The following is a 24392-nucleotide window of genomic DNA, read 5'->3' on the forward strand; positions in this document are numbered from 1 at the left end:
TCCATTTTATTTTGAAATAAAACAGTTAAAAATGAAAATGTAAAAATCGACGAATAGCTTTTTAAATTTGTTAAAAATTATTAATATATATGGTTATTTTTCCTGATAAATTCTCGACCAGATTAATAACTATAAAAAGAAAAATAAGATTATTTTTAAAAACATTTTTATTTTGATTACCTATTGTTGGTTGAACTATATCAATTGTAGAAGTGTGAGCCAAGTCGTCTTCTTCCGTTGTAGATTGAACTGTACGCGGCATTTCCGCAAAATCTTGCGGCTTTTCACTTTTTGGTAAGTTTTCTTTGTAATCATCCTCATATTCATAATAGTCATTTGGTGATTCACTTGCACCAAAATCATAATCTTTTTCATCATTAGTAGTGGTGTCTTCCTGTCTCTGAGTTTTCAGACGTTCTAAAATAAAAAAAACGATTAAAAATGTTTGGGTACTCTTCGTTATTTAAAAAGCGAAACCACAGAAATTGGATTGAAACGATTGCATTTAAGCAATCTTATGTCTAATTGATGTTACATATTTAAATGAAAAGGTTTGTTTGGGCCTAACATGTGGATGATTTACCTAAAGCTTCCTTGATTAATTCTTTACGCTTTTCAAGTGAAATATCTGGAACTTCTCCCTCAAATTCATCCTTCAATCTTTTAGGAAAATTTTCAAGGTCAAAGTTTTTAAATTTTGGTTTCTGAAGAAGGTCGTCGAACGATGTTGCCTTGACCAGAGAAGGAGGATGGATTGACTGTGGGGGCAGCATGTCACTAAATTTCAATAACACATTCCATGATCAGAATAGTTTAAATGAATTGAGTCTTTGCCACAAACTCTGACTTTTAAATCCCTATATCTTAACAACCCAATGTTGTAGACCTTAGATATTTCAAACTATGACTTCTGTTATATCAAACAATCAAAGTTAGAAATATCAAAAGATTACATACTTTGGTTGTAGATATATAGGTATTAGAAAATTGGGATTTGTTGCAAAGACTCAAATCCTTTGTTTCTTTTTTTTAAAGTATAGCCTTAATCTTAAGAGTACCATGAATGACTAACAACAACCTATTTATGACAAACGAAGACAGATTTGGCCAAAATCTGAAAAAGACTTATCTTGTACTCTCTTGTAAATAATGGATGGAGAGTCACCTAAAATAATACAGAACATCTCTTTATTTGTTTTCTAATTCATAAAAATATGTTCCTAAAAACTGGAATTCTGTTGGAACGATCATTTATCTCAATTTCTAAGGATTTAGGTTCTCTATAAACAGATTCAACTTTTTTTTTGAAACAAAGCTTGAACATTTTTTAACCTTTACAAGAGTTTTTTTTTAGTAAGATAACCTTTGATTGATCTCTACAATAAATCTGATATTTAGTGCTAACTGTTTACTCATAATACAAAACTCATTGGTCGTCAGGTTTGGACCATCGGCTTGGATTTGAATTTTCTTCCCCTGCATTTCAAATAAAGAAGTAGTTACACAGTAAGCTAAATGAGCTGATAACTCCCTGCAAACTCTAGTTTTTTAAACACCTGAATCTTGCAAAGTAATTATTAGAAAATTAGAATATTTGGCTCTTTAGTGAGGAAATCGTTATAAAAAATCCAACTCCGAGCGATTTGATTGCAGGAAAAAAATGTTGAAAATGTTCAATGAATGTCACTATAACTAGTGAGCGATATAAAGTTGAATATGCCTGAGCTGAATCTTCTGAGTGGTAGAAGATACTAGGAAGGAGGGAGATATCTCTGATAGCGTAGTGGGGACAGTGGCAGATCTTAATTCACTCTCCGACCCTGCACCTACCAGGGATACATCAGGCAGGGTAGTGTCAGAGGATTCAAGGGTTGTTTGTCTATTTGTTGTTGTTTCCTCCAAACCGGTTCTTAACGTGGTTTCTGAAAAAGAAAACTTACCACAAACTCTAATATTCTAATCCATATTTTTTTCATTCTGATGGCGTATACATACATTTCAATTTCAAACTAGTTTATGTAGCTGATTACATAGTTTTAAATATCAAAAGATTACGCTGTGAGGTAGCAAAGATTAGAAAATATCAATTTTTTGTACCTTCCAAATTGATTAACCCATTTTTGAATAAATTTATAACAATTAACCTATAATATCCACAGCTTGGGTGTTAAAGAGAAGAAACTTTGTGGTCTCGATCAACTGACCCTAAAAAATAAAAATCTATAAATTTAAACTTTTATTTAAAATTTTTTTCTTTTATATTATAAAATTGGTTTGGGATTTAATCTTTTAAAGGAAGGTAAACGTAGTTTTAAGTGAGCTCTGACTCTTATTTATAATGAAATGTTCGATTTGCAACCGCGCTAAATTCCTCAATGTCTCTGAAAATCCTTGTCTAGAGTTACCAAATTAGAAAATAATCTATTTTTAGCAAGACGAATAAGGATGTCTTGTTTATCGTTGATCAGCTAAAGGTATACATTGAGGGTCAATTGATAAGACCTCTCTAGTCCCTTTAAAGCGTCAAGTGTTTGAATATTGTGTTCACGATAAATATATAGATTTTAGTACAATAGATGGCAACGTAGAATTTGCACTCTCAGTACAGACGTATTCTGACGTCACAAGTGACAATTCAGTTTTTGTGTCCGAAAAAATTGTCAATAATAATGATAATTTTAGAATAAAGTGCTTATCTTACAGTAAATTAAGTGCAGTTATATGTGTTCTTTATTTTCTGTTTTCACACTATTTTATTTATTTTAGGAAATATGTCAACTGATGTGAGAAAATTTCGTTTCCTTGTTATATTTGACACTTGTGACCAGAGACGCAAAAGAGTATTTTTTAAGTACCTGGTTTAATTACAGATTAAATTTCAAGAAATAATCATTTATAGTTTCTGGAAAAAAAACATAAAAATACATAGGTAAATAATAAATTCAATCATCTATAGATGATTGATTGAAATTATTCATAATTCGGGGATAATTTATTAAAAAAACCTCTGTGATTCGCTTTTCCAAAAATTCTTATTTTTTATCACGCTTTAATGTTTACAGTATACATTGAAAAAGTACAGATGATGTTACCTTTTCTCTTGAATTGATGTTATTGCATTAATGATTGATCTAACCAACATTCATAATCTAAATTCATTTTCGATTTTACAGAACTTCTGTCAAAGAAGATAAATCTTGTTAGTTATCAAATATGATAATCAGTTAGATATTGATATATTTGCCAGGTTCAGAATTTTCTCTAGATTTGGAACTGAGTTTTTGCCACAAACTCAAATATTCTAATCTCTAAATCTTTGTACCGAGTGGTGTACACATTTGATATTTCAAACTTGGAATATTTTACCAAAAGAATTCAAAGTTTGATATCTACGACATTGGGTTGCAAAGATAAAATTAAAGGGATTAAAATATCAGAATTTTTGGCAAAATTTCAATTCCTTTAAAGGGACTGTTCACTTATTTGGGTAATTTCAGGGTAAACTAAACAGCCTATTCGCACTTGATTAGTAATAGTCTTACTTTTCAAAGACAACTGTGGCCGGAGAAAAAGTCGATTTTTCGTTCAGAATTCGAGCGCAAAGGGACGGTCCCTTTCTATAGACACTAATTGATGTTTTTTTTCAGCATGTTGATAACCTCCTGAGCGTAGAAAAAGACCTCTCGGCCTCACAGCTAGAGACAGGAAGTGTTTTTACTACTTTCAGCATAGTGAATAAGTTTGGGAATACTGAAGGATTTATTTCCTGCAAAGCTTCGTCTAGATTTGTTGGAATGGCTTTGCTCCCTCTCATCTCCAGGTTGCTCTTGTGCCCTTTAGCCTTGAGAATTGAGAAAGATAAAAATATTTCTTTTTAAACTAACTATAGTTTAATAAAATTTCTACAATAACTCTATTGGTTTTCTTATTCCTGTGATACTGATTTTCGCCATTCTTTCTTTCTTTTCATCCTGCAGGGGGGGGGGGGGCGCGCCCGGCCACCCCCCCTAGTTGCGCCTCTGCTTGTGACGTCGTGTCGTTTTTAAATGGTTCATTTCTCTGTTGCCACCTATTGTACTTGAGTTAAATATACTCTTAAAGTTGTGTTTAGTGTGTTTAATGTGCTTAATCTACTATAGGGGTTGTGTTTAATGAGTTTAATCTACCTTAGGGGTTGTGTTTAACGAGTTTAATCTACCTTAGGGGTTGTGTTCAGAATTTGTTGGAACTCTTCTATTAGATCCAATTCTGCAGGACTCCATTCTAAAAAACAAAAATGATGAATGATTGTAGTTTCCATTTGGATGGCTCACTGCAATGGTTCTTCGAATCCGCGGATCAAATAATCCATGGATCCGTGGATCAATAGAACCCAATGGATCAATGGCTTATTGGACCAATAGACCCAACTGTTTTAACGGATCTGTGTACCAATGAACTAGTGGATCATTGCAATAAATCCGTTGATGATCAATGATTCCGTGTATCGATGGATTAATTATATATTTTTTAATATAAAACATGTGTCCGAGATAAGTTAAATTTGTTACAGGCAACATAAATATTAAGATGAATTTAGTTTTTACCACAAACTCAATTTATTTGCAGATCGCTATGTCTTTGTAACCTGGAGGTTGTAAACCTTTGATAATTTCAGATTTAAATTATTTGATTAAAACAATTCAAAGGTTAAGCAATATGTATATTATCCACGACATCGAGTTGCAAAGATATAGGGATCCGAAAACAAATGGGTCGGGATTATGGCAAATACTTGATTCCTTTACAGTAAATTTGGATCAGGATTGGTAAACCTATTTTTTACTCAAATTACTCATTTTTCTTGTTTTTGAACTTTTATTGTTCAGGTGAAATATATATAGAACCTTGAAAATATCTTTAAATATTTCTCTATATGGAGACTTATAGCATTTACGGGAAAAGAAAAGTAATTTAAAAATATAATCTAAAAATGATTTCCGCGATGTGTTAATGACTAATAGATGATAAATACAGTGGATTGACTTCAGACACGACTAAGGAATTGAGTCTTTGTCACAAACTTTGATTTTCCAATCCCTATATCTGTGCAACCCATTGTCGTAGAGCTTAAATATTTCAAACTATGAATACTGACAGATCAAATATTATAAGTTTGAAATATCAAAGGTTTACACCTTCAAGTTGTAAAGAAATAGGGATTAGAAAATTTGAGTTTGTGGCAAAGAATCAATTCCTTTATCTAAAAATAATAAAGCAGCGTATTTTATAATAATTTTTTTCCCATGTTAAATAATATTGACGGATATTTATCTGAAATATGTCAGTGAACTTTTAATCACTATATATTTTGACATAATGTGTAATGTCGGTGTAAACATTTTAACATTCAATATTAATTGGAATTGATTAAATTAGGTTTAGATAAGTTTACATTTAGATAAACAAATCAAGACCGTTTTGACTGTTCAGTTGATTTTTTTATTGTGCTAAAAAGATCATTTTAAAAAGAACGTAGCTTAGCCAACATTTCAGATTTAATGGCGGAAGAGAAAATCCGCAAACTAAATTTTAAAAATCTGCAATTTAGTCGGTTCAAGTTTTTAAAAATGAATTTATACCATGCAAGGAAAATACACTCTAAAGATTGATCCGAAACTTTGTGTAGGTATGAAATGAATATTCAACATTAAAAAGTCATTTTAAAAGTTCGCTGGAAACTTATTAATCCTAAATATTTATCAAATTTACCAATTAGTACTCTCTTATTACGTTACGTTCTAAAAACACACTTTCAAAATTCACCCCCCCCCCATCCTCTTAATCTTTACAAACCATCCATCATTGGCCTGTTATTCCGTAGAATCAGGATCCTTTTACTATTTCCGTCATATGGACGGAAAAGGAAGGAAGTCGAAACTAATAGACAGATAGATAGATAGTTATCTGCGGATAGATAGTTAGATATATTAATGTTTAGGTTTCTTTAAATACAGTGTAAGAATATAAACAATATTATCTATAGCTACAAGCTAGCTCGTGGCTACTGTTTCAAACAACAATGGTTTTATAACAAATAGAAACATTAAAAATAAAATTTCAATTCATGTATATGGTATATAATATATATGTTCCTTAAAAGTATGTTTATTCTCTATATTTTCCTGAGGCACAGTTCATCATAACCTTGTGTAAACAATCGTAATGAATTCATTAAACCATTGAAAAGCAAAAAAATATCATTGATTATTAATATCTATATAAAATTGTAATCTCTGTTTGTCTGTCTATTTGTTTGTCAAATCATAACACAGAAACCCCTGGACCGATTTGCCTTAAATTTTGATTGGGGAACACGCGAGGCCCACAGGAATGTTCTTAGCTTGGTTTTAAGATTCTAAGCTGAGGGGGTCGACTTTTATCTATATATAAAGTTGTCATGCTTGTTTGTTTGTCTATTTGTTTGTCCGATCATAACTCAGGAATCATATGACAGATTTGCCGCTAAGGAATTGAGTCTTTGCCACAAACTCTGATTTTCTAATTACTATATCTTTGCAACCCCATGACGTAGATCTAAGATATTTCAAACTAATAATTCTGTTAGATCAAATATTCTAAGTTTGAACTATAAAAGGTTTAAATCATAAGGTTTCATAGATATATAAGGATTTGACAATCAGTGTTAGTGGCAAATACTCAATTCCTTTTGATTGTAGAACTCAGGAGAACCACGGAAATGTTCTTAACTTGGTTTAGAGATTCTAAGTTGAATTCGTTGACTACTGTAAGGTTCTAAAATTTCATATTCTATATGATTCACTGTCTTTATATGGTATAATAATTATAAAGCTTTCTTTATGGGGGCGGGGGAGGGGTGGAGCTTTCTAATAGTTGAGCATATTTTCATCTATCTATCCGTTACATCTATCTGTCTATCTATCTGTCTGTTTAAAAGATGGAGGGAAAGCTGAACTAGGGAAGGGAATCAGCTGTTCTAAGATTTATCTGTATTTTACTAGTTCTCTTCTAACGCATGAAATAATACAAGACCTAGTATAAACCTGGTCTCAAACTGTAAATACAGCTTTAATAAGAAATAAATTGTTTTTCAACATAAATTTAGTGATAAAGTTGCATTTACGTGAAAGAGAAGCAATGGAGTAAGGGGTTTCTGATAAAAAATCGGTAAGGATAGTTAATTACTCGGACATGGTACCAATACTTTTCTAAAAACTGTTTTCATACGAAGCTGCAATTCTAACACCTTGGAAAAATTTGAATCTCGGAACACATGCCAGGAAAAAATCCATGAAAATAAAAAAATTATGAAATTGTTTTAGTTAACAAATGTTGATAAAAAAATACGGATTCTGATATACTTTTTGATTAATTGTTTCAGAAAGTATGGCATCATCAAGCATGAAGCTTGGATCTTTGGTTTTTAAGGGACTAGGACAGAAAAGCGGGTTGACCGGCCTGGTACCAGCTGCCCAGCTACACCTCTCATCTAAAGTTGAGGCTCCAAGGTATAAAAGGTTTTCTATTATTTTAAATTGGCAGAGATGTAAACAACGTGGAGCTCTACGGAATACAAATTCTGTTTACCTAAATCATGCTTTAATTATATTTCAGTTCGGTTTTAAGATTTATTTCTGTCTAGACATATTTCAAATCAGTAACTTCTGAATGGAATACAGTTAAATACAAACCCCTGGGTGACAACAGACAATGTTTTTAATCTTTGTGACAGAAACAATCTCAAGAACTGACGAGGGTCAACCCAGACCGAAATATATTTTCAATAAATGTGGAACTAACATCCACTTTTTTTACTCTACAGAGGTTTGGTCCGTCACCATCACCGAATTTTAAAAGGTCTTTTTCTAATGTGGCTGAAAATCTAAAACTTAAAAATCATTTTGAAGTGGACAATTATTTTTCAGGGTTACTTGCACTCTCATTCCTGGCGATGGTGTAGGTAATTTAAAATTCAATTTTAATAAAATTTTATAACTTTAGTATTATTCATGATAAAAATTATCCAAAAGGAATTGAGTCTTTGTAACAAGCTCAAATTTTCTAAACCTAATATCTTTTCAATCTGATGAAGTAAACCTTTGATATTTCAAACTTACATTACTTGATGTAACAGAATTCACAGTTTGAAATATCTTAGGCCTCCGACATTGGGTAACAAAGATATAGGAATTAGAAATAGAAGTGTGTGGCAAACAGTAAGACTTAATTCCTTTAATATTGAAATTGAATTGCCATTACTCAAATTGGAATTGAAATATTTTAAACTAAAGTAATCATTCTTAAAATAATTCCACATTTTAAACAATCTTATTGTTTCAAAAACACCGTCTTACACGGTCCAAGTAGAACACATTTTTGTTTTGTAATGTGTAGAAGCAGCTACAGTAGCTCAGCTAGGGATCCGTACACCAATACATCAATACAATAAACACAGCTTTCAATTTAAATTTTGATTTCTATAAAGCTTTTAAGCAGCATAGAAAACATAGATACAAGAGAAACTGCAAATTAACATCTTCTCTTTGTTTACTCGTAAACTAGTAATTTATCAAAACTTAAATATAAAAGTCGTCTTCATTGTATTGATATAAACACCGACCACTATAGAAAAATATCTTTAAAGAAACATTTGATATAAAGGTAAAATAACTCCTTTAAATATTTGTAAATGTAGGACCGGAACTAATGGATTCTGCTAGAGAAGTTCTATCTTCTATGGGTGCCCCTGTGGATTTTGAGGAGATGTATCTCTCTGAGGTAGAAATAAATCAAACTTTTAAACATGGGCGCGCTCAGTGCTTAGTGCTTACTTTATGCAGAAAACCTTATATCAACATTATTTACTTTTTAAGTCCATGTTAGACATTAATCGTCAACCTAAGAAAACAATAATATCGCAAAATGTGTGAAAAAGGTAATCTTTAAGTTTTTAATAAAATCACAGTCGTTCATGCAATCTTCAAAACTTCAATTTATACATCTCTAGCTAGTAGCTACGCTTCCTGGGAATGTATAATCTTGCAATTAAATAAAGCCGTTATTATGTTTATAAAGAATAATATATTTGTCGCAATCATGAATAATGATATTGATGAAGATTATGACAAAGAAATTGAGTTTTTGCCACAAATTCTTATTTTCTAATCCCTTTATCTTTGCAACCCGATAAATTAGACCTTTGATATTTCAAACTATATACTCTGTAAGATCAAATGATCTAAGTTTGAAACATCAAAGGTCTACACCATCAGTTTGAAAAAATAAAAATAGAAAATTAGAGTTTGTGGCAAAAACTCAATTCCTTTGAGAACATATTTATTAATGGTGTCGATTTTTGCAATTTTAGTTTGAAAAATCAACAATCAACAGTCATTAAACATAAACCAACAACTATAGATATGAAATATCATCTTCCCATGGGAAGTAATTCTATTTCCTTTTAAGCAGGATCATTCTTTAAACAATAAAACATTAAAATATAAGATATGCTTTAACAACATTCGGAGATTCTTTTTTATTTAATGTATGATCTATTATAATTAGAGCATGCGATTTTTTATAATCTTTTTAACTCTAGTTTTTAATTAGATATGTTACTTTAAGAAATTTGAAAAAGTGAAAACCAGTTCTTAGTTTAGATTCCATAAAACAGCTCTATTTATCATAAATTGTGATCTCGCTCTTTAAACTTTTAACAAGATTTGTTACTTTCAGCAATTTGAAAAAGTGAATAACAGTTCTTAGTTTAAATTCCATAAAACAGCTCTATTTATCATAAATTGTGATCTCGCTCTTTAAACTTTATCAAGATTTGTTACTTTGAGCAATTTGAAAAAGTGAATAACAGTTCTTAGTTTAAATTCCATAAAACAGCTCTATTTATCATAAATTTTGATCTTGCTCTTTAAAATTTTAACAAGAATTGTTACTTTGAGTAATTTGAACATGTGAATATTAGTTCTTAGTTTGAATTCCATAAAACAGCTCTATTTATCATACATTGTGGCCTCACTCTTTAAACTTTTAACAAGATTTGTTATTTTTGAGCAATTTCAATAAGTAAATTACAGTTTTTAGTTTCAATTCCATAAATCAGCTATTTTTTGAAAATTGTGATCTCGTTGAAATTTGTAATTAGTCCCTTTATTACATATTCACTAGATAAACCATGGAGCGAGTAAAAGCCTAGAAGACGTAACAGCATCTGTTCGTAGGAATGGTGTCTGCTTGAAGGGAGTTATAACTGTACCTGAAGTAAGCACAATCCCATGTACAGTACTGCAATACATTTTCACTCTCTTAATTCTCTATTTATTACAAAAAATTATTCAATCTTTACAATACTACTGAAAATGAAATACTAGCGAACTATTTTTCTTGTAAAGAAAATGAGTCTTTGTAACAAACTCTGATTTTAATACCTATATTTATTCCACCTGATGGTGTAAACCTTTGATATTTCAAACTTAGATTTTTTCATCTAACAGAATTCATAGCTTGAAGTATCTAAGGTCTACGGCATTGGATTACAAAGATATAGAGATTAGAAAATCAGAGTTTGTGACAAAGACTCAATTCCTTTTCAATTTCTGGTTTTATTGAATTTGTTTTTAGACAAATTTTTCTCAAAATTTGAAATGTAATTTAGATAATTTTTATTTGTAGGCAAGCTATACTGGAGAACTAATGGGTCTCAACCAATCCTTTAGAAATAGTCTGGATCTGTACGCTAATGTAGTTAAGGTAAATATATGCCTTCAAGTTTACTGCATGGTGGAAATCCATATTTTTTAGCTGAAATTTGATAATAGTATCGACCTTGATTATGTTTGAGTCTAAATCGTTTTTCCTTTTGCAAAGGAAGTGAGTTTTTGTCACAAACTCGGAATTTCCAATCCCTTTATCTTCGAAACCTGATGCCGTAGACTTTTGATATTTGAGCCTATGAATATTGATAGTTGCACCACCAGGGATTGAAATATGTGAGTTTGTGGGAAAAAAACTCAGTTTCTCAAGAATTTTAAAATGTTTAGGTTCGATCTCTGCCTGGGATAAAATCTCGTCACCAAAATGTTGATTGTGTAATTATCAGGTAAAGGAACTAAATTGTGGGTTCTCAATACAGATAGAGCGTGTTGGATGACAAGGACACACTTTTAGATGACTACTGTTGTCGTTATTTTAGTGTTTTGATGGACAAGGCTAGGGTTGTTAACGCTTTCAATTTGTTGAAAAACGATCGTTTCGTTATGAAAACGACGATGAAAAGTCGAAAACGAAATGATTGTTTTTAGAAACGGTCGTTTTAGATACAGCGCTCGGTCGAAAAATTGTTCTTAGTCCAAAATATGGGCTTTACCATGGTGTTTATAGAGCGTATTGTAACCCAGCTTAACTTTTTATAGGCTAAACTTTTTTTCTGTTTCTTGTTCAAAAGATTTAGTAAACCGCAAATCCTTCTTTTAATGTGGTGCAATGTTAGGTCCCTTTTTTCGTAGTTCTTCCGACCCCCCCCCCCCCTCCTAAGGAAGAAAGGAGTGGGTCCATGCTAGTGCACATTTATCAAGATATCACCCAATATTTTTCTCTTTGTAGAGAGCAGACTGAAGGTGAATATTCTGCTATAGAACATGAGTCTGTAAAAGGAGTAGTTGAATGCTTGAAGGTTGTAACTGCACATAAATCCCACAGGATTGCAAAGTTTGCCTTCGACTACGCTACAAGGCATGGACGTAAAAAGGTTTGAAACTAAACTATTCTTACTTAATTAGATTATTTAACAAATATGGATTTATTCTGAGCTAATTGTTTCAAACTCCCACAAAAATTAGAATGGAAATAAATTTGTCTCTTTCTTTATCAATATATTCTAAAAACACTCAATCTGATTTGCCAGACAGTGGAATTGAATGTAAGACCAAGTTTAATTACTTTAATCAGTTATTGTCTCTACTCTGAGATATATAAAAATAGGAACCTAAGCAATGCCTAGAGCACTGTGCTAAATGTGTGCCAAAAACTGCACTAGTTATAGCAAGGTCGATTTGAACAAGAGATAAACTGTTTAATCTAGGTGACAGCAGTTCACAAGGCCAATATCATGAAACTAGGAGATGGTCTGTTCCTTAGATGTTGTGAAGATGTTGCTAAGCTCTATCCTAATATAGGAACAAAAAATCTTTGATCTTCTAACATTGAACAACTTAGAACATATTTCCGATAATTGATTTATAATCATGGTATGGTAAATCTAGCATAAGCCTAAGATCAATTGTTTGATTTAAGAGTTTGATTTTTAGTGAGTGATTTAATGTTTTGGGTGTTTATAGAATTTGATTAATGATATAAAATTAGTTGTTTTGGTTCTATAGAGTTTGATAAGATGATTGTGGACAATACAACTATGCAGCTGGTTTCTAATCCACAGCAGGGAAACCAGAGTTTACTATACTATATTCATTTTACTATTTCAAAATATCATCAACATTTTTATCACAAACCTTAATTCATATTTCTAAAATTCCTGCTGTATGTTTAAAGCCAAAAACAGTGCAAAATTTCCACTAAAGCAAATCTAACTGGCAAAAAAAAACATTGAGAAAATTCCTAATTAAAAAAAAAACAAATCTCCGAACTTTTGTTAAGATCTCTGATAATATTCAAATCTTCCAGTGTAATGGTTAATCAAGATTTAGCAAAAAATTAACAAAATGGAGAAATTTAGTAAAATTAAATACATATTAATGAACTAGAACTGCATCTATTACTCACAGGACGGAGTTATGAACAATTAATCCAAGTTAAAAAGGGATGGATCCTAATCAATTTGACCAAAATATTTTCTAAAGTAAACATTGGTTGTCCTCCTGTTAAGTTTGACGTGATGGTGATGCCGAACCTGTACGGTAACATTATTGATAACCTAGCTGTAGGTTTAGTAGGTGGAGCTGGAGTTGTGGGTGGAGCCAGCTATTCAGCAGGTACATACTAAATCCTCCAGTTTACAAACATTAATTTTTCCTTTTAACGAGAATGTAAAAACTGAGTTATCTTTCAGATTTAGCCGTTTTTGAGCCCGGAGCAAAGCACACTTTTGATAATGCAGCTGGAAAAAATATTGCTAATCCTACAGCTGCTCTTTTAGCAGCTGCTAAAATGCTTCAGGTATCATGATAAAAAATTAGTTATATGAAAGTGTTGAACCATAATGTCAATTTGCTTTTCTACAATTTTAAGGAATTTATTCAATATTAAGAAATGTCGAACCATATTTAAACATGTTAAACTTTTTAACTAGTTTAAGCGTTTAACATTAACCGATTAAACCAATTACATCTTAGTTTAAACACTTCTGTTTGAGTGATGAACTTTGAATGTAGAACCCCTATAATGAACCATAAATATGGAACCCCTATAATGAACTATGAATGTAGAACCCCTATAATGAACTATGAATGTGGAACCCCTATAATGAACTATAAATATGGAACCCCTATAATGAACTATGAATGGAAAACTCCTATAATGAACTGTGAATGTGGAACCCCTATAATGAATTATGAATGTGGAACCCCTATAATGAACTATGATTGTGTAACCCCTATTATGAACCATGTATGTGGAACCCCTATAATGAACTATGAATGCTATGTTCAGCATGTTGGTCTACAGACTCACGGAGAGAAGCTTAAGAAAGGTGTTGAAAAAGTTCTGAAAGCAGGAAAGGTAAAATTTTTTAAAAATAAAAGTTAAAGTAGGAGGGAGTGTATCACATGAAACACATTCAGATGATAAATAATTATTTAGGTTAAAACCAGAGATCTTGGAGGATATGCTACTACTAAACAGTTTACAGCAGCTGTTATCAGTTCTATCAAATAATCAACAGAATATATCTTAGCTGTTATCAGTTAACAAAACAGCGACAGTTAGCTGTGCTTCTCATTCACAAAAAACATACAACTCAGCCTTGAACACTGGCTTTCAAAACGATATTGAGACTATTATGTAGAGTATTTATAGACGAAATATATTAAGATTATTCAACGGTGTTTAAAGTTATCTCTACTATAAATGATAGTGCTTTATATAGTTCTTTATATTTTCTTAGAAGGAGTGACCGTCAATGTATGTTAGTTGAACTGAAAATGTAGAATCATTGAGAATTTGATTAGGATTCATTTGATACCTTTGAGACGTCTTTACGGTGCATATTTGTTCAGCAAGGGCGCAAATTAAATCTTTAAAATCCTCATTTTGGATGGATGATTTTACGAAAATTATACAGGAAACTGTTGTTTAGGAATAGGTTGAGAATATAAAAATTAATTCTAATAATCGAAAATAATTCAGTTATTGGTGTCTGTAATGTCTCATTCTTCACAAACTTTTTCCGTAGATTTTCTGGAATTTCTATTGAAAAGACGACATTTACAGACTTTGCAGAAATCTTGGAAACAGAATCTTGAAGATTAAGAATTCAAAATATAAATCTTGCGGAACAATTAAACAACGTAAAAACGTCTTATAGGTCTCAAAAGAACCCTAAAATATTTCTCCACAATACTACATTCTCAGTTTAACTATCATACATTGTCGTTACTCCCTTTAATGTCTTTTTCTAGGGATATCCTTTCTTACTTCTCATCCACATTATCCAATGAAGGAACCTAATCTATCCCCCCTTCATTATAGCTTGGATTTCAATGTCATATTTTCAATGCCAATACTCAAGTTTGAAGTTTTGAACAGATGGATAATCTAGGATCAATCTAGAGCTAATATACTCTTCAAACATTTATTCTTCTGGGATAGATAGATAAATCAGTGAACAGATAATAAGTTAGATAGATAGTTTGGTAGACAGATGACAATTTTGATAAGATTTACAGGATAGCAGATGATGCTATGTTTAACCTACTTCCTGCCTAGTGTCTACTATATTTATTATTTAATTGTTAATTCTCCATGTTTTTATCAATATGTTGGATTGATCAATATGTTGGATTGATCAAGAAGTTAGAGTTGTTCTTAACTTTTCCTTGTCAAGTTGACATTTCTTTATCGTTCACAATAAAAGCAAACATCAATAAGCTAGGTGAGAGGAGGTTTCCATTTTGTGTGCACACATAAATAGTTTCAGATCGTCTTTACAATATCATTCTTTGTGGGTAAACCTGTATATTGAACATTTGTGACAACCATCAACAAAGGAATTGAGTCTTTGGAACAAAATCAAATATTTAAACCTCAATATCTTTAGAACCCGATGTTGTAAACCTTTGATATTTCAAACTCAATTTATTTGATCTAACAAAATTCATAGTTTGAAATATCTAAGGTCTGCAACATTTGGTTCCAAAGATATAGTGATTATAAAATCAGAGTTTGTGGCAAAAACTCAATTCCTTTAAAGTACAATGCATATTGGTACTTTTAAACATTCTAAGACATCGGTAATAAGGAAATATGCATAAAGGGACCGTACGCTAATTTAAAGTGACCCTCCATGTGCAAAGATGGCACTGCCCTAGTCACAATGGTACCCTTCAAAGCGCTGTCTTATCAATAATGCATAAAATATGACTGTTTATAATTTTAAAAACTGTTGATTTGGGTTTCTCTGGGTTTAATAATACTACTTATTGTTCAAATTAATTACTTCTATTATTAGTTAAATTTTAGAACATTTTGTAAGCACGGCGGTGGCGATTATATCAATATAATGAAGACGACATTTGATTTAAATTTTAATTTATATCTAGCTTTTAAACAACATGGATTCACAAAAACATGGAAACAGAAGAGAAGCTGTTAATTAAAAAACTTCTTTAAAACTACTTGTAAATTTATAATTCGAAAAAAGCTTTTAAAAAATTAAAACTTAAATAAGCCGTCTTCATTAAATTGTTATAATCGCCTACCACCAGATAATTAGATTAAAATACATTTCGAGATGTTGAAATGTTTCAATTCATACTTTATTCTTAATTCATCAAAATATCGATTTTGTTTTGCTAATTTAAATAGTTTTACCGCCTTTTGACCAACATTACCAACCTAAGATTCGCCTAACAGAGGGACGTTAAGTTTCCTAACGTTCCTTAAGACAGTTAAATCACCCGATATATTTTTTGATGAAAGAATCGCGCATTTTCATCTCCAAAGACAATGAAATTGTGTAAAACCATCTACTTTTTCGTGAAATTATAAATTATTCTTTAACACGGGTTTCCTTGATCAATTTTGCCTACTACTACCCTTGGTACAGTAAAATTCCCTTAACTTCCCTGTAAAGTAGTAAATAATAATAATAATAACATTCGTACATTAACATATTGACAGACAGACATTGAATACACGTAACTATAATAAAGTTAACGGAAGTAGTAAATTAGTGTTTAAATAAACACCATTCTTAATTATAATCTTTATATTCTGGTTTAATTGTGGTTTAAGAATTTATTAGGCTAGGACCAATTAGTTTTGTTCAACCCGGAATTAATTGATGTTTTTATTCTAGTTTAAAAGATGCTACTTCAAACCCTCTTAAACAGAAAATCTATCAAATTATATGAATTATATAAAAATTAAGAAACCTATAAAAGGTTTAATTATGTTTGATTTCAGACGCAAACTGAACCCGACTGAAACATTTAATTTTTAAATTGAATTTTTGCTTGAGAAATGCTGTAAAATTATGTATTATTATTTGTGGGTAACCCTTTATTTGATTATAGCTGGAGAGCGTATTTAATTTCTACGATTTGTAATGCAATAATAAAGATTCAAAAACCTTCTTTTTAAAATTTAAGTTTATTAAACCAAAAAACAAATGCTGAAATAAAGCTTAAATGAAGAAAGTACAAACAGGGAAACCATATTTTGTTCAATTGCATCACCCTTCCCTCCCCCTAAGATGACTTAATTCTCTGTTGTTCAAGATCAAACAGTGCCTTGAGCCTGAGAAAATATGAAAATGTTGGCCTGAATGTATTCTTTTATTTAAGAAATAAAATTCAATATAAATGTCTTGATTCTACTGATCGTCAATAATGTTTCTTCTATCTTCATCCTTCCTCATCTCTTTCAAAACCTTCCTCATCCCTATCCAAACCTTCCCCATCCCTATGCAAACCTTCCTCATCCCGATCCAAACCTTCCCCATCTCTATGCAAACCTTCCTCATCCCTATCCAAACCTTCCCCATCTCTATGCAAACCTTCCTCATCCCGATCCAAACCTTCCCCATCTCTATGCAAACCTTCCTCATCCCTATCCAAACCTTTCTCATCCATATCCAAACCTTCCTGATCCCTATATTAACCTTCCTCATCCCTATGCAAATCTTCCCCATCTCTATGCAAACCTTCCTCATCTCTATCCAAACCTTTCTCATACATATGCAAGCCTTCCTCATCCATATCCAAACCTTCCTGATCCCTATACAAACCTTCCTCATCCATATCCAAACCTTCCTCATCAATATCCAAACCTTCCTCATCCCTAAGCAAAACTTCATCATCCGTATTCTAACCTTCCTCATTCCTATCCAAACATTACTTATCCCTAAACATGCCTTCCTTATCCCAAGGTATGTCCTTATCCTATCCATACCTTCCCCATCCCTACCCCGCCTCTTGATATATGTATATAATTTTTCTAAACTGACTCCTGGTGGAATCATGAAATATGGTTGTTCTCAGATCACGATTTCTCGTTTCCATATAGTTAGCAAGGGCACCTGAGCTGGGAACTTTTGAATGGTGGATATCAGGATTAATGCTTGATCCACTCTTTTTCTTAATCTCCAGATTAATTATGGCTTGTTCTCCTCATGTTATTAATCTCCAGATTAATTAATCGATCGGGATTAAGGATATCCCATTCTAAAGTTTTCAGCTCTGAGCACCTGGCCACTACACCCAGAAATGTAAGAGAGTTTCGTTGAACGAAACCACCGAGTTTTTTTTGGGGTCTCCACTCCACATTCGTGCAGATTTTAATTTAAGAAATTGGCGACGAAAAGACTAAAGTTGCTGTTTGTGTTGGATCTAATATTTTATAATTAGATTTTTTATATTTTCAGATTGCTTTTCTACATTTACGAAACCAGGTTTTTAACAGTTCTTAAGTTTCGAGTTCATTCGTATATACCTTGGAGCTTGTTCACTATACACTGAGTTATACAAAGCGTTTTTTAATAAAGCACTTTTTCGTTTTCCTTATAATATCTCTATATCTCTGCAGATTACTTAGTTATGGTTTGAAGAGGGGGGGGGGTTGGGGGGGATTTGAGAATAATGCAAATTGATAATAGAAATTAGGAAGTATGAAATAATAAACAGTGAATGAAAAATAATCTTTTATGCAATAGTTTAATGTTAATCACCTGGTTTTTGTAATGTTGAATCTGTATCTAATCAATTGACAAAATGTGACAAATATCTAATTGAAGAAACTACTCAAATATTTAATTATTGAGAATTATTTCGAAAAATAGATAAATCACATTTTGACTTTCCTTCAAGTTGATCAGAATATTCAATAAACTTAGTGATAGGCGCCACATCCTTTCTTGGCGCCACATCCTTTCTTGGCGCCAATTCATTACTTAGCGCCATTTCATCTAATGGCGCCTCATCCTGAACTTCTGTAATATCTATTCGCCTAGAAATAATTGGAGTTAATCTTCTACTTCTCACTGTTACTGAAGGGTCGTCTTGAATATCCCTAAAGGATGGTCTCCTGAATAGGGGTCTATCCCCTTGAACCCCTAGGATACAAACAAATATCACTAAAATCATTGTCACTGGTTTCCTTTGCAAACAAATAGTTCACATCAATACACCATTTTTCTTCTGAAAACTTTAGATATGTTTTATATTTCTAATTAACTAATATTTTCTAATTCATAGTTTGAAATATTTAGATATGTTTTATATTTCTCATTAACTTATATTTTCTAATTCATAGTTTGAAATATTTAGATATGTTTTATATTTCTAATTAATTTATATTTTATAATTCATAGTTTGAAATATTTAGATATGTTTTATATTTCTAATTAATTTATATTTTATAATTCATAGTTTGAAATATTTAGATATGTTTTATATTTCTAATTAACTTAGATTTTATAATTCATAGTTTGAAATATTTAAGGTCCAAAGATATTACAGGTTGCAAAGATAACGGTATTGTGGCAAAGACTCAATTTCTTTAATAACTGATACAAATACAAAACCAATTCTATGATATATTTTCATCAACAAAGACGACAGTTATTTTTTTCCGCGCTTTTTATTGATTAGCACTGCAATTATACCATTTGTATCTAATGTTCTCCATGTTAATGAATTTTAGATTACGAAATAACCTGAGAAAAGTACATTAACAATATCTGCATAAGCGTATTATTTCTATCTGAAATATTACAACCTATTTCCTCCCTACCTACCCCGCCATATGCTGCTGGAGACTTCATCTGTGAACTGAGCAACGTCGCCTGGGAGAGTTCAATGCTACATACAACAACACAACAGCTGACACACAAATATAACTTCTTGTTCAACCTACTCCAGGTTTCAAGTTCAACTGATTAAGGGCTATAAAAGTTTTGATTTTGCCAAATAGAGAACACGTTTGGAACTGGATTGTATTCATTTCCGGGTCAAAATAAAGAAAATGTCTTTTTAAAAGCACAAAAAGAGAAATTTTGCAAAGGCAGGGTCATTGCATTAAAAATGTGGAACTTCTTTTCAGTTCTACAGAGAGTGTTGTATACAGTACACTGTATCAAATATACAGTATACAATATACGTCTTTTCTTTACTAATTTTAAGATGTAACATTTACATTTATTTAACAAACATTTTTCGTCTTTAATGATTTCCAAAAAACCTTTTGATGGTAAAAATAATTTAGGATTTTTCTTACAAAATCACATTTTGAAAACCAAAGAAAGAAGATTAATTTTTAGAAAAAAATAAATGTAATTATTTAATTATTTTAATTGTGTTGCTAGTATGATTGTGTTTACGAGTAAATGACAGTAACATCAAATGTTGTCACTGAATTTCCATTTTTTGGGACATCTGAGTTCGGAATTGATGAATAGTAAGAATTAGGACAGTACTCCAAATGAATAAGCCCCTACTAGGGAAATTCTAGTTTGCAAGACCTCGATGGAGGTTAACACAATTTCTTAGTGTTGATTTGTGTTAACGTGAACAATTCGGTTCTTCTTCCTACAAAGATTAGATCAATATTAAAGGGAGTGTTCGCGAAGAATGAAAGGAGGTATAGGCTGATATAGAATTAAACTCTAATAATGATTACTTTTAACTTTTGCGTCTTTACGGAGAAAAAGGTCAAAAGTCTTATACCTCAGAGCGTAGTGTCTATGCAAATTCACAAAGTTGCTTATACGTATAAGACGTTTTTAACAATTTTCTCCTTTGACACAACATGAGATGCAGTAAAATTAGTACCGATCCTCGATCCGACATCAGCCTATACCCCCTTCTGTTTTTGCGAACACTCCCTTAAAGGTAAAAATTCAATTGAAAAATGTGTACTTCTATGACATGGTTTGTAAATGTAGAAATTGTGAAATTAAAATACATGACAAAAATTTTTCTCTTTCCTGGATGTTAATTTGGACACACTGGGACCCATAAAAAAGATAAATTGGATACACTGGGACCCATAACAATGATAATTTGGATACACTGGGACCCATAACAATGCTAATTTGGATACACGTACTGGGACCCATAAAAATGTTAATTTGGATACACTGGGACCCATAACCCCATAACAATGCTAATTTGGATACACGTACTGGGACCCATAAAAATGTTAATTTGGATACACTGGGACCCATAACAATGCTAATTTGGATACACTGGGACCCTTAAAAATGTTAATTTGGATACACTGGGACTAATGAAAATGTAAATATGGATACACTGGGACCCATGAAAATGTAAATTTGGATACACTGGGACCAATAAAAATGTTAAATTGGATACACTGGGACCCTTAAAAATGCTAATTTGGTTGCACTGGGACCAATAAAAATGTTAAATTGGATACACTGGGACCCATAAAAATGTTAATTTGGATACACTGGGACCCATAAAAATGTTAATTGGATACACTGGGACCCATAAAAATGTTAATTTGGATACACAGGGACCAATAAAAATGTTAAATTGGATACACTGGGACCCATAAAAATGTTAATTTGGATACACTGGAACACATAAAAATGTAAAATTGGATACACTGGGACCCATAAAAATGTAAAATTGAATACACTAGGACCCTTTGGACAATTAAAAATCATAACTGGTTCCTAACAGTCGTCCTCCTATTCCACAGCTTTATGGTTTCCAGTGTACAGTAAATATATAAAATAAGATATCATAAGATCTAAGATAAGGTTAAAAATTGGGTCAAATTATTTTGTAATTATTGTTGACTCGTCTGTTTTTAAAATCCTTTGGAAATTTGGGTTCAATAAAATAATTTGTATACGTTATTGCATAAGGTCAAGATATTAAGAATAATCCTAGCATATGGCTTCAATACTATAATATATGTAATGTGAAGAATTTGTTAATCATGCAAGATTATGTTGAATGAAATCTTGGAACTATTGTTTAATTGTCAAATTAGATGATTTTGATTTTTATATTTCATAATATCATTTTTCTTTCAAATTTCTTTTCAGTTTTCTCTTCAATATTTTTTGTACATACAAATGTGGATTTTTTCTTTTTGACTTGATCGATTGAACAACAGTGAATCCCAGATATATGAATACATAGCAAGAGTTTTTTAAAATGTCGTATTACATATTTAAGATCAAATGCCGCGGAAAAATGAGTTTAAAATTAATACATCAATTGCATTCATATTTCAGGGCTAATTAATTTACCTTGAATTAAAAATAAAAAGAAGTTTCTTTAGAATTATCAAAAAAACTTATGACGGTATATGTATTCATATATCTGGGATTCACTGTATGATCTACTGTTGTAATATTTGTTACTGTTCTCTATCTTAAACTTAGAGAGACTAAAGACGTAATTTCAAGTTACGCTTCATTGAAAGTGCGGCATGTTCAATTCACAAAATATTTCTTTTATCAAGAATGCAGGAGTCGTCCATCATCTGCACTTTGAAAATTGATTAATTTCAATTGTGGGTTCTCTTCAGAAACTATGGAAGAAATTATGAGTATTAAACACTTTTCAAGCCAAAATTCAAAGCTGTGGCTGTGGCCGTCTTGTTTTTTTAATTGAAGGTTTCTCAAAATTACAATTTCAATCTCTTTCAGTAGACTTGAGTGGTTTGGCTAGAATATTTTTGATTTTGTTCTTTAACATTCAAGTATGCAATTTTTTTTTGGGAACTGTTAATTTCTGACTAAAATTATAACGGTTTTTAATATGTTTAGGCGTACGTTGTATTTTGTGTCGCTTTTATAGAATTCAAGTTTTATCTTGTGAAAATCAGTTGGAGCTTAACTTTACTCTTCGAAGAATTAATTTATATAATTTAAAATCTTAAAATATTTAGAGATCAAACAGTTGAAATCATTCAGCTCTCTGGACCTAGTTTTTTTTGGTTTTTTTGGCTGTAAAAACTCCCCCATTTTTTGGATTAGAAAACAGGATAACGTAAAATACAGTGAAACCCTTAATAACGAATACATCGAAAGAATTTATCAAATGTCGTCTTGACAATTTTTCAAGGAGTTTTATACTATATTACGTAAATTTCAGTATTTGCGAAAATAAATAAATAGCCATAAATAAGCGGGAACAGTTTTAAAGAGTTCCATATAATCATTTCATTAAAAAACTAAATATTTGCAACATTCCATTATCAGAAAGTGGAGAATACGACATTTGATGAATTCTTTATCCTGTTTTCTAAACCAAAAAATGGGGGAGTTTTTACAGCAATGTATATCCATAAACCTAGAGATGTTTAAAGAGAACTCTGTTTTGAAACCATGACGGTATTCTGCATTTAAACAAAATTCATTTTATAGAATTTGAGTCTTCGCCAAAACTCTGATTTTCTGATCCCTATATCTTTGCAACCCAAATTCGTAGAACTAATAGTGTTTCGAACTACGAGTTATGTTAGATCAAATAATCGAAGTTTGAAATATCAAAATATTTACATCATCAGGCTGCAAAAGTATATGGATCCCTATAATGTATATTTGTAAAATGAACTTATTTCAAATATATTAAGTGTGCGTATTGCGTACATGGTACCATAGTCACATTGGTTTTAATACACTGACGCATAAGAGGGTTATAATGAACTGACGCACACTGACGCTTTTTCCCAGGAGTAAATCTTACACTTGCGGTAGGATTATATTTATATACTGATAAGGTAGCTTAATCATATATATATATATATATATATATGTATCAAAATATATCTATATAGATAGCTTAAGAGATTGTTTAAAGATGTAAGCTTAGTGGGTAATTAACAAATATCATAGAGCTTTGTAATTTAAGAGTAGGCATTGTGATTTATACGCAAAAACCAAGTTTTTTTCGGGCCTTGCTCACGTTACTGGCCTAAAATTCTGCTTTAGACTATTATAAAACTATACTTAATGACATCTAACAAATTTTGTTTCATAATATATGGTATTTTTCATACAAATGAGATGTGTAGCAAAATCACAATTTTAGCTTTATTTTAGCAGGAGAGCATACTGATAAGGTAGCTTAATCTATATGTTCGCAGAAATGTGTGTTTGCCTGTTAGTTAGAGATATAAATTGAATATATTATATAATATTATCTTTAAAAAATAAATATCAATAAACCAATAGAACCACGTCTACAGTCTACACAAAATATTGACCCAATATTTAACCTTATTATCGATCTTATATTATGATTTCTTATTCTTTAAAGTGAATCCCAGATATATGAATACATAGCAAGAGTTTTTATAATGTCGTATTACATATTTAAGATCAAATGCCGCGGATCAATAAGTTTAATATTAATATATCAATTGCGTTCATATTTCAGGGCTAATTAATTTACCTCGAATTAAAAATAAAAATAAGTTTCTTTAGAATTATTAAAAAACTTATGACAGTGGAGTGTAGACGGACCAATTTCACTTAATAAGTAGTTTTGGTTGTAATATTTAATATTTGTTTTATAGATAAAAACATCAAATACTCAAAAGATTGCTTGAAGGCGTCATCCAATTTAACAATTTTATAAATCTCAGTGTACCAAAATTAACATTTCAGATGAATCAGTATATAAATATTGTATAAGTATGTATAT

The 24392-nt window shown here is 31.1% G+C and overlaps 2 protein-coding genes across 3 annotated transcripts; one reads left to right on the plus strand and one right to left on the minus strand.

The window, feature by feature from the left end:
- Positions 1-70: 70 nt before the first annotated feature.
- On the minus strand, positions 71-18898 carry LOC111711840 (uncharacterized). The gene is made up of 9 exons (XM_023486300.1): positions 18566-18898; positions 18434-18460; positions 4199-4263; positions 2145-2205; positions 1721-1922; positions 1221-1280; positions 584-777; positions 181-417; positions 71-129 (listed from the first exon to the last, which is right to left on the minus strand). The coding sequence occupies exons 1-9, from the start codon at positions 18846-18848 to the stop codon at positions 71-73; spliced, it is 1188 nt and encodes a 395-aa protein (XP_023342068.1). The 5' UTR covers positions 18849-18898.
- On the plus strand, positions 5573-14088 carry LOC111711844 (isocitrate dehydrogenase [NAD] subunit beta, mitochondrial). Of its 2 annotated transcripts, XM_023486304.1 has the most exons (15): positions 5630-5668; positions 7127-7188; positions 7403-7529; positions 7947-7981; positions 8717-8799; positions 10204-10296; positions 10708-10785; positions 11076-11134; positions 11638-11782; positions 12116-12209; positions 12414-12472; positions 12917-13022; positions 13100-13206; positions 13699-13767; positions 13849-14088. In XM_023486304.1, exons 3-15 carry the CDS (start codon positions 7408-7410, stop codon positions 13921-13923), a joined length of 1125 nt encoding a protein of 374 aa, XP_023342072.1. In that variant the 5' UTR covers positions 5630-5668; positions 7127-7188; positions 7403-7407; the 3' UTR covers positions 13924-14088. The 2 variants fall into 2 exon arrangements, with proteins under 2 accessions (XP_023342071.1, XP_023342072.1); XM_023486303.1 differs by lacking the exon at positions 7127-7188 and having other exon boundaries at positions 5573-5668.
- Positions 18899-24392: the final 5494 nt, after the last annotated feature.

This window comes from Eurytemora carolleeae, unplaced genomic scaffold (assembly GCF_000591075.1).
Source record: "Eurytemora carolleeae unplaced genomic scaffold, Eaff_2.0 scaffold1213, whole genome shotgun sequence".
In the NCBI taxonomy this organism is placed as follows: Eukaryota; Metazoa; Arthropoda; class Copepoda; order Calanoida; family Temoridae; genus Eurytemora; species Eurytemora carolleeae.